At 46.4% G+C, this 11,578-nt stretch overlaps 1 protein-coding gene across 1 annotated transcript in view; it reads left to right on the top strand.

Annotated features, from left to right (window-relative positions):
• The first annotated feature begins 859 nt into the window (after positions 1-859).
• LOC126088436 (neural-cadherin-like) overlaps positions 860-11,578 on the top strand; it is a 71,825-nt gene continuing 61,106 nt past the window's right edge. The window contains exon 1 of the mRNA XM_049906579.1: positions 860-2,219. Coding sequence (XP_049762536.1) covers positions 860-2,219 — 1,360 coding nt within the window. The remainder of the gene's footprint in view (positions 2,220-11,578) is intronic.

The raw sequence follows: 11,578 nt of genomic DNA, 5'->3' as shown, positions 1-11,578 counted from the left end.
TTTTTGCCATTGCTAGTCTGCTTTTGATGTTCTCCTTACTCCGTCCGTCATTGGTTATTTTGCTGCTTAGGTAGCAGAATTCCTTAACTTTGTCTATTTCGTGACCATCAATCCTGATATTAAATTTCTCGCTGTTTTCATTTCTACTACTTCTCATTACCTTCATGTTTCGTCGATTTACTCTCAATCCATGCTCTGTGGTCATTAGACTGTCCATTCCGTTCAGCAGATCATGTAATTCTTCTTCACTATCATTTCCTGCCGTTATGTAGACAGGAGTGTCACCACCAGCAGTCGACGAATGACGTAAATGCCCAGAAGATGACCTCTACGTCGGGTTGAAACCGGTTGGCGGTATAATAATAATAAATGCGATTAATAAGACTAAAAACAGCCGACCAGTTGCAATGGATAAAGAAATGTTTACCTAGGTTTCGGCAGATTTAAATCTGTCTTCTTCAGAAGGCGGCAATTTTACATAAATATGGAATGATGTATCATCGTCGTAGTCGCTTGTGAGCTCTGCTACATCCATGTAGTAATTTTTATCTACATGACAAACCCTATTTTCAGGGCTATATTTTAATTGGACTAATGGATCTATGCAGATATTTGTAAAAACGACGATGATACATCATTCCATATTTATGTAAAATTGCCGCCTTCTGAAGAAGACAGATTTAAATCTGCCGAAACCTAGGTAAAGATTTCTTTATCCACTGCAACTGGTCGGCTGTTTTTAGTCTCATTACGTGGAACCGTTGCTGTTGCGCAGCTATGTTTAAAATACTGAAATGCGATTAAGACTGTTTCTGAATTCTAGGTGAAGGTGTGCTCGTGTGCCTGCAGGCGTGTGGCGATGCCCGGGACTCGGCTGGTGGTGGCGGCGGTGCTGCTGTGGTGCGCGTGCGCGGCGCCCGCCGTCGCCTCCACGCGGACCAGGACTCCGCCGCGGCGCCGCAACGTGGCCGTGCTGGCGCACGACACTCGCCCCGGCTTCGACCTACGCCAGTTCCCGAAGGGCCACAGCTACCGGCTGCTCGACACCGGCTTCTCCGACTTCTTCGCCCTGGTGCCCGGCGGCATACTCATGACCACGGCGGACTTGCGCCCGCTGCTCGGCCGGAACGTCACGCTCGCCGTGCTGGAGGACGGAGCCGTGAACCGGACGCTGGAAGTGGCCGTGCTGGACCGGCGCGACATGCTGCGCTTCGAGGAGCGCCGCGACCCGGCCACGGTGGCGGAGAACGCGCCCGCGGGCACGCACGTGGCGACGCTGGAGCCGGCGGCCGGCTGGCGCGGCGGCCCGCTTCTCTACCGGCTGCTCGTCGGCGACCCCGGCGGCGCCTTCCGCCTGGAGGCGGACAACGGCTCCAGCGCCGCGCTCGTCACCGCCTGGCCGCTGGACCGCGAGCAGCAGGCCGACTACGAGCTCACCGTCGAGGCGGAGGACGCCCTGGGGCTGGAGCGCGCCATCACCACGCTGCGCGTGCGCGTGCTCGACGAGAACGACAACGGCCCCGTCTTCTCCAGCACGGAGTACCGCTTCCCCGTCGACGTGGGCTGGGTGCCGCCGCCGGGCCGCTTCCGCACCGTGGGCAAGGTCTCGGCCGCGGACGCCGACGGCGACCGCGTCGTCTTCTCCCTGGGCGCGCCCAGCCGGCTGGTCGTGATCGTGCCGCAGACGGGCGAGCTGCTGCTGGCCGGCGACCCGCCGCAGGAGGACACCGACTACGAGATCGTCGTCGAGGCGCACGACCTGCGCTCCCCCAGCCGCAGTGCGGTCGAGCCGGCGCGCGTCTTCCTCCAGTTCAACGTGCCGCCCCCGGTCCAGCAGGATCGAGAGCTCCTGGCGATATCTGAGGAAGAACAACACATCGACGACATCGAGAAAGAGTTCGAACCCGGCCCCGACCCGGAAGAAGTGGCTGACCTCGTGCCGAGCGTGCACCGCATCACCAAGCGCCGCGTGACGCGCGCCGTGCGGCCCACCAAGAGGATAGAGTTCACAGAGGCAGACGGCGAGACCGAGGGCCGCGTCGTCTTCCAGCTGGAGAAGGAGACGGAGCGCGAGACCTTCAAGATCCGCGACGAGAACCCCTGGGTCACCGTCGAGCCCAATGGCGCCGTCCGCGTCAAGAAGAAGTGGGACTACGAGGAACTCGGCCCGGAGAAGACCATAGACTTCTGGGTCACCATCACCAACGCCGCAGCAGCCCGTAAGTACCTCCGTTCATTTTTAATTTCTTCGTGCAGACACATTCTCTCCTACGTGCCTTTAACGGGGGACGTTCATGAAATTGACCAAAAATTTTAGCTTTCAATTTAAATGAGCTAAAAAGGTTCACTTATCTTCGTCACTTGTGGAAAAATGAAGTCTGTAACACTGCATGTAATATAATGCACAAAAGCCCTCAATGCCTAAGTGCAAATAATCGCACCTAAACACAGCGCCGGCCTGGGTGGACGAGCGGTTCTAGGCGCTACAGTCTGGAGCCGCGCGACCGCTGTCGTCTCAGGTTCGAATCCTGCCTCGGGCATGGATGGGTGTGATGTCCTTAGGTTAGTTAGGTTTAAGTAGTTCTAAGTTCTAGGGCACTGATGACCTCAGTAGTTAAGTCTCATAGTGCTCAGAGCCATTTGAACCATTTTTGAAACTTCACAGTACATAGCAAATCCAATTTACAACAATTCTCTGTTCACTTCTAAAAGTTCACTAAACAACGTTCCCTATCTAATTGTTCGTAAGGCGGGTGCCAGGTTGAGATTTATTGGGAGAGTCCTTAGAAAATGTAGTCCATCAACAAAGTAGGTGGCTTACAAAACACTCGTTCGACCCATACTTCAGTATTGTTCATCAGTGTGGGATACGTACCAGGTCGGATTGATAGAGGAGATAGAGAAGATCCAAAGAAGAGCGGCGCGTTTCGTCACAGGGATATTTGGTACGCGTGATATCGTTAGCAAACTCACGTGGCAGACTCTGCAAGAGAGGCGCTCTGCATCGCGGTGTAGCTTGCTGTCCAGATTTCGAGAGGGTGCGTTTCTGGATGAGGTATCAAATATATTGCTTCCCCCTACTTATAGCTCCCGAGGAGATCACGAATGTAAAATTAGAGAGATTCGAGCGAGCACGGAGGCTTCCCGGCAGTCGTTCTTCCCGCGAACCATACGCGACTGGAACAGGAAAGGGAGGTAATGACAGTGGCACGTAAAGTGTCCTCCGCCACACACCGTTGGGTGGCTTCCGGAGTATAAATGTAGATGTAGATGTAGATGTAGATATATAACCAAGTGGGCGAGAGCTGCGCTTCTCTTTTTTGTCTGTTGTCGTCCGGTAATTGGCGGATTGTACACGGCCGGCAACTGGTCGAGGCGAATTAGATATCTTCATCGTCAGCACTGGTGGAACTCGCGCAAGTGGTGAGTCTCTACGGCACTGGCACCACCTCGCATCTTTTCGCCTGCGGTGCTTTTGCCCTGACTGTGTCTTGTTCGGACGACACAGTAAAGTTCTCAGAGTTTCAATGATGAAATTGCATCCGAAGTGCCTCAAAAATAATTAAATCTGTGATGCGAGCTTCCAGTCAAAACCACTTTTTGAAACAATACTTCAGTGTTAGCTCGGTGAACAACGATTCCGTGGATTGCTTTCAAGTAATACTGCATGGGATGCATCTAGAAGGCTGTGATATACTCTTTTTATTTTATAGATTATGTGTGAATCTGTTCCGTATCGAGTAACACTGCCTTCACAACACTTCATGCAGAGGTTACGTTATTATGACGTCACAAAAAAATTGCATTTAGCGAGATGCGAACCCACAGCTCACAACACTAGAAACCACGACGTTATTCAAAACACTTTCTTTTCCAAAACTTTATTTAACAGAATAACGTTACACAAACACATGACAGTAACATATGAACAATAAAATGATCGTTTGATGAATTTTTGTGCACTGCAACGTATCATACTTGAGTCGTAAGTACCGATGATTGTGGGACTAGATCTTTCTGTTTCTTTCATCGGGGTCTGTGTGTGTAAAATGTCATCAACTTTTAATGTACACTAGCACTTAGTCTTGTGATATTTGCCTCCTTTCTTCGCCAACATAGGCTCTCTCGAAGGCTGATGTCGTTGATGCGTTATTAATTGACACTTAACGATAATGGTGACGTGTTCGTGATAAATTTTCAATGATCCGTTACCTTGAAACGACATATTGCAAATTAGAATTAGATCGTGTTTCATGCTTAATTTGTAAATTATTGACGATAACAACTCACTCCTGAGAGAACACTCTTATATGATGCCATTAACCGTCGATAAATCATTACCTGACATTTAATTACAGTAATAATTATAAGAAATCATTCCAAAAGTGACCTGTTTTCCGAAGTCTCCTATAGGTGTGCATGAAGTCTTGTGAGAGGCCCGTATCGAACACTAATGAAGGTCGGTAGCCGATCATGTAATCGCGATATTGAGCGTGATGTCAAAATGACGTCACATTTGCAGTAACTAGTGTGAAACGAGTGCTACCCTTCCGTATCTTAGGAACAGTAACAAGCCTACTGCATTGTTCATGAAGAAGAAATTCTTGTTTTTCTTTGTGCTACTGACGGAGAATTACGCAAGTATTCGATCACAAACAATGTATAGAAAACTAGATAAACTCGTTTTCAGACGTTAGTGAATGCAAGACACGTGAAACAGAAAGAAACCAGCAATGAGAAATAGATATACAGTGCCTCTGTGCAGTTGAAAAGTCATTTGAAGACCTGGTAAACGAAAGAAGGCGGAAAACAAGAAACCAGAAGAGGAGCTTGTAGGGGTAGTGGACCCTGAGAACAAATATGGGGCTCTCTGGATGACATGAGAAACGTTAGACTGAACTTTAAATTGCATTTCCTGAAAATTTTGTTTTTCAGAGTTAATGTACCTTTTTCTCAGAATGTATGAAAGCAAGAATTATGAAATTTTGTGCAATTATTTCTATATACCCAATAAAAATGTTGTCTCAAGAGTAAATTTTGACTCAAGAGTAAATTTTGAAATTCTGAGTGTGAACTGGAAGATGGAATAAAGTGCTTTGAATCTTGGAAAAAAAAAGTGTGTGAAATCTTATGGGACTTAACTGCTCAGGTCATCAGTCCCTAAGCTTACACACTAGTTAACCCAAATTATGCTAAGGACAAACACAAACGCACACACCCATGCCCGAGGGAGGACTCGAACCTCCGCCGGGACCAGCCGCACAGTCCGTGACTGCAGCGCCTTAGACCGCTCGGCTAATCCCCCGCGGCTGAATTTTGCATCAATTTTATATTATACCTACAGAATTACAACCAGAGAGTTATTAAAATTCTCCTATTCGATATATTCAAAAAACTTCATCAGAAAAGTTTATAAAATGCAAAGAGGTTAAAGAGAGAAAATTTTTTACAAATCTCTTGAATAGTTTCCCAGTAAAAGGAACATATATTACTTTTTGAAATAAAATTTTTAAATTACATAAGAAAGTGAAATACATATAATCCAAGAAACTTATCAGCATGGTACAAAATTTCATTGCCGTATATTTCTAAATTGTGGATTTGGTGCATCTTTCAATTAAAGTGTTCTTTTTCATGAACGTCCCCTGTTAAAGCGAACTACATACATCGCATTATCATTTCCTTAATAAGATGTTGAATCTTTGTGTGAAAGGAAATCTACCAAATTGATAACTTTACTTTCTATATGTAATTTTCAGGATCGGGGCAGTGTTGGGTAATTGTACCGAAACAAAGAGAAATTTGAAATTTATTTCCTGGAAATCCTTTTTTTCGGCTTCAGTTACCTATCATCTCTCATTTTTTTCTCCATGTCACAGCTTGATCAACTTCCTGCCGAGACTTGAAAGTGAACCAATCCACAGATAAACTGTTTCAGGAAAAATAATTTCATCCTACGATGAAGGTTTTCACCGTTGCTGTCCTAGTTGCTCGTGAATCTTCCGCTTTATATGGTCGTGTCCGTCAAACTTAATTCCTCCAGCCGTGTCGTCATGATGTACGCTGGACATCTTCAGTAGTGCTCCTGGTTATGCTGAGTCTTGGTGTCTCAGCGGAATCGGGTCCGTCCGAGGAAACATCACAAACGAAAAATTTCATAGACCACGACTGTACAACACAGAAGATTCACAGGCAACTAAAAATAATCTCGGCCTTAAGGTGTACTTGGAAATTTTGTACACGTATGCAATACGCCTGATAAACCTACCTCACTCGTATAAGTTACTCATGGAGCACGCGCCGCGAAAACTACCAACAAAAATAGTGGCCCGACTCCCACAAATGGTGGATAATTCTAACAGTACTACTAACGAATCGAAATTGTTTCTATTAAATAACTTTATCTGTAGAGTGACTTTCAAGATTCAATTCAACGACGATCGAACGGTGAAAAGGAGAAAAAAAAAAGCTTAAGTTTTAAAGGTAACTGATACCGAAATAAATATTTAAACAAAGGTGGTCTTCAGGAAGCTACGGGAAAAGATGGCTATTGTTACCCAAGAAAAAGCTTGATGCTAATAGATCTAGATAAAATGGTGTAGTCCGTTATTTCATCCACATTTTTAACGTAGCTTTTTTCCATGCGTTACGAATATAGTAGGCCATAAACCAATACAGGCCCATGAAGTTACACTTTAGGAAAAAAAAGATAATGGCACACAACGAAGGAGTTATGGACATTGGTCACAAATTGATATTCAAACAATTATCGACGGAAAAAGCAAAATTGTAAATTATGGCGGCCGATGGATGAACGTGTGACGCTGCAGCGCGATTTCACCGCGCAGCTGGCTAGGTTAGTAAACAGGGGACCTGTCGATACCTGGGCATAAAGTCTTTGTATATTTCATTCCGTGTACTCGGCTGCACTGTAATTATGCATCCCACAGGCACGTGAACAATATACGGAGGTCAATAAAATTCTTGTCCGCCCCCGGCAGCTGAGTGGTCAGCGCAACAGAATGTCAATCCTAAGGGTTCAGTTGCCGGCTGGGTCGGAGATTTTCTCCGCTCAGGGACTGGGTGTTGTGTTGTCCTAATCATCATCATTTCATCCCTATCGACGCGCAAGTCGCCGAAGTGGCGTCAAATCGAAAGACTTGCACCAGGCGAACGGTCTACCCGACGGGAGGCCCCAGTCACACGACATTTACATTTAACAAAATTCTTCTCGGTCTGTGACCGCATTCTCAATGTTTAAGACTTCCGACGTTTCGGCCAGTATCGCACGTGACGTTCCTCATAGTGTAATTTATGTTTTTTGCAAAAAAAAAAAAAAAAAAAAAAGATACACCATGATGAAGGCCACTTCCAATAGCGTCTGAAACATCTTTAAGTTTTACTCGTTCAGAGTGCGGTCACAGATTCAGAAGACTTTGACAATGATTGCAGAAGCCTACGCTTACAATATACGCAGATGTCAGCATTTGAGAAAGGGTGTGAAGTTGTGCGCAAAGAAGTTCGTTTGAGCAATCGGCGAATCGCTCGACATTTGAAGAGGAACGATGCCACTCTTCGACGATATTTGCAAGATTGGGGTGTTGCTACACACTAGTGATATCAAGGAATGACCCGGTAAAACCTCTGCTCATACACATTCAGTTTTGAAACCTGATAGTCAAGGAAGGCAGGATTCGGTTACGATTGTGGGCGGCTCCGTAATCAGTTATTATTGGTTGGCTTTTCTTTTAATCACACATAATTTATTTAAAATCAACTACAAATTAAAATAATGGCAGTAATTAATAATTGTTTCACGGGTGAATGCCTTAAACGTCAAGAATGGCAATTACTAAAAAAAATTAACAACATACATAACATATAGACACAGCAAAGAATGTTTTGAAAACAAAGCAATGTGGTCGCAATTAGAATTTTAAGGCAAGTAACCGTAGTCACGGCTGAAGGCCTTTAACGCCAAGAATGGCAATTATTAAAAAAGTTTAACAACATACAATAAAACAGGAAATATAATAACAAAGGTTAACTGAAAAGGACAAGCAACTGATCACCAAACAGGTGAGACAAATGATGGTAAGTTGCTAATACAATATTAAAATAACAACACAATAAAAAACACTAGGGCCATTCACAGACGGTGCTCCAGGAATCTGCCTCTGAGTAGGTCAGGCCAAAAGCGAGCCATGAGAAAGGCAGACAAGAATTGCATTCACACCACAAGATGGTAACTCAGACTAGTGACAGTCTAACGAGTGACTAATGATAATCTTGCTGAAGCTATCTGACGTCCAATAAACCAAATGCAAAGATGTAGGCCGGCCGGTGCAGCCGAGCGCTTCTTTCGAATCCTGCCTTGGGCATGGATGTGTATGATGTCCTTAGGTTAGTTGGGTTTAAGTAGTTCTAGGGGACTGATGACCTCAGAAGTTAAGTTCCATTGTGCTCAGAGCCATTTGAACCATTTTGAGCAGCCAAAGCTGGAACCAGTGGTCTGGACTCCACCCGCAGAGTACTGTGCTAAGAACGCCTGGAACAAGAAAGGAATCACTACCACCAAGGTAGAAGAATCGCCAACCAACCTACAACCAAGAAAGCTGTCAAACTTACACGCCTCACCGAATAGCGGCGGCAAGGCGAGGAAACGTACACTCCCGTTACACTAACCCCCAGGGCAGGTAACTGAGGCGTAAGCGGCCACCAGGCAGGAAAATACCGCTGGTTGAACATAAAATTGTAACAAGATGCAGGTAGTAAATAGTAATTAGAAGCCCAGGAAAGCTAATGAGATCCGCCTTCCCCAAGCACTCCACTCTCTGCTCTTTGCCTCAGCGACAGTGGAATGACCTAGAAGATAGTGTCGGAAGTTCCATGCGACTTTTCGCGGATGATGCTGTAATATACAGAGAAGTTGCAGCATTAGAAAATTGTAGCGAAATGCAGGAAGATCTGCAGGGGATAGACACTTGGTGCAGGGAGTGGCAACTGACCCTTAACCCGCGGGACTGCTACGGTCGCAGGTTCGAATCCTGCCTCGGGCATGGGTGTGTGTGATGTCCTTAGGTTAGTTAAGTTTAAGTAGTTCTAAGTTCTAGGGGACTTATGACCTAAGCTGTTGAGTCCCATAGTGCTCAGAGCCATTTGAACCATTTTTTTGACCCTTAACATAGACAAATGTAATGTATTGCGAATACATAGAAAGAAGGATCCTTTATTGTATGATTATATGATAGCAGAACAAACACTGGTAGCAGTTACTTCTGTAAAATATCTGGGAGTATGCGTGCGGAACGATTTGAAGTGGAATGATGATATAAAATTAATTGTTGGTAAGGCGGGTACCAGGTTGAGATTCATTGGGAGAGTCCTTAGAAAATGTAGTCCATCAACAAAGGAGGTGGCTTACAAAACACTCGTTCGACCTATACTTGAGTATTGCGCATCAGTGTGGGATCCGTACCAGATCGGGTTGACGGTGGAGATAGAGAAGATCCAAAGAAGAGCGGCGCGTTTCGTCACAGGGTTATTTGGTAACCGTGATAGCGTTACGGAGATGTTTAACAAACTCAAGTGGCAGACTCTGCAAGAGAGGCGCTCTGCATCGCGGTGTAGCTTGCTCGCCAGGTTTCGATAGGGTGCGTTTCTGGATGAGATATCGAATATATTACTTCCCCCTACTTATACCTCCCGAGGAGATCACGAATGTAAAATTAGAGAGATTAGAGCGCGCACGGAGGCTTTCAGACAGTCGTTCTTCCCGCGAACCATACGCGACTGGAACAGGAAAAGGAGGTAATGACAGTGGCACGTCAAGTGCCCTCCGCCACACACTGTTGGGTGGCTTGCGGAGTATAAATGTAGATGTAGATGTAGACACTACGAGCAGCAACACTAACCAACGTCACTGGAGAATCGCGAGATTTCACAATGCTGGAGGTATGTCTACTCGAATTGAAATGCACTCAACTTAAAACTTGCAGGGTCCGGTTTCGACGAGGTCGTGCACCCTCGTGGCCACAGCCCTTCGATCCGGCAGTCCATGCGCGCCGCCAGCGGTCACGGCGTGTGCGGACCTGACTCTTCCTGTGCCCCAAACCGAACTGCTCACTCACTCACGTCACGGAAAACAAACGATGTCACCCCAAAGATAGGGCCACAGTTACTAAATATCTATAACGCCGCTGCTGCCACTAGCGTACAGGCAACTCTTGCGAAACCAAGTGGCGCCAGTCGACAGAAGAAGAAGAAGAAGAAGAGAAACAACCGCAACCATGTCAACTAAACGATACAGTCTGGCCTCCAACAGAGGATGGAAACCTAAAACAGTACCAACGGAAGCCGGAACACGGCTCAGTTTTCACAATGTCCATTTACAGTGAAGAAGTTATATATCCGCTGCAGAGGGCAGCACAATCTACAGTCTCAACACAACACCAACAGATGGCGTAAGACTCTTTATTCCCCGACATGGGGAACCATGGCCGAGCACAGCGTCAAGAAGGAAGCGAACGACGTCTAGAGACGACAGAACGAGGGGACCAAGCAGTCGTCAGAGAGGTACACAGCGCCCCAGATTCGTCATCAGCGATCCGACGTGCAACTGGTGCTTCGATGAGCATAAACACGCGGCTCACAGAAGAGTGGTCTTAGATGCCGGCGTCCTTGCGTCGAATACTATTGACCCCCAGCGGTAGTTCCAAAAAAATGGTTCAAATGGCTCTGAGCACTATGGGACTTAACAGCTGTGGTCATCAGTCCCCTAGAACTTGGAACTACTTAAACCTAACGAACCGAAGGACATCACACACATCCATGCCCGAGGCAGGATTCGAACCTGCGACCGTAGCAGTCGCACGCGGTAGTTCCATATCAGCGCACACTCCGCTGCAGAGTGAAAATTTCATTTCGAAAACTCACACGGGCTGTGGCTAAGCCGTGTCTCTGCAATTCCTTTTCTTCCAGGAGTGTTAGTTCTGCAAGGTTTGCAGGAGAGCTTCTGTGAAGTTTGGAAGGTAGAAGATGAGGTACCGGCGGAATTAAAGCTGTGAGGGCGAGTTGTGAGTCGTGCTTGGGTAGTTCAGATGGTAGTGTACTTGCCCGAGAAAGGCAAAGGTCCCTAGTTCGAGTCTCGGTGCGCCACATAGTTTCAATCTGTCAGGAAGCTTCACTAATGACCTCTTTACACCAACAAGCCCGTTTGCAATGGCATCGAGCACGTCCGGCCTAGAATCTCATTGATTTGCGTAGAAAGAATTGTCTTCAGTGATGAGTCGCTCTTCGAAGTGAGTACCGATGATCAGGGAAGATATCTTGAGACGCCCCAGATAGCGGTAGGATACCAGTCTGACTGTGACCCGCCGCCAGTGATGGTCTGGAGTGCAACTTCATTTCATAACAGGTCCCTTTTTGGTTGTCATTTGCGGGACCCTTACTGCGCAGCGGCAAGTGGACGATATTTTACGCCCCGTTTCGTTGTACTTCATGGAAAGCCTTCCGGGGCTTACATTTCAGTATTTAATGACATTTATTTGTATTAACACATAAATATTACGTTCTGTAC

The sequence above is a fragment of the Schistocerca cancellata genome, chromosome 6 (genome assembly GCF_023864275.1).
Source record: "Schistocerca cancellata isolate TAMUIC-IGC-003103 chromosome 6, iqSchCanc2.1, whole genome shotgun sequence".
Lineage (NCBI taxonomy): Eukaryota > Metazoa > Arthropoda > Insecta > Orthoptera > Acrididae > Schistocerca > Schistocerca cancellata.
The sequence above is the reverse complement of the archived record's forward strand: the minus strand, read 5'-3'. Positions and strand labels throughout refer to the sequence as shown.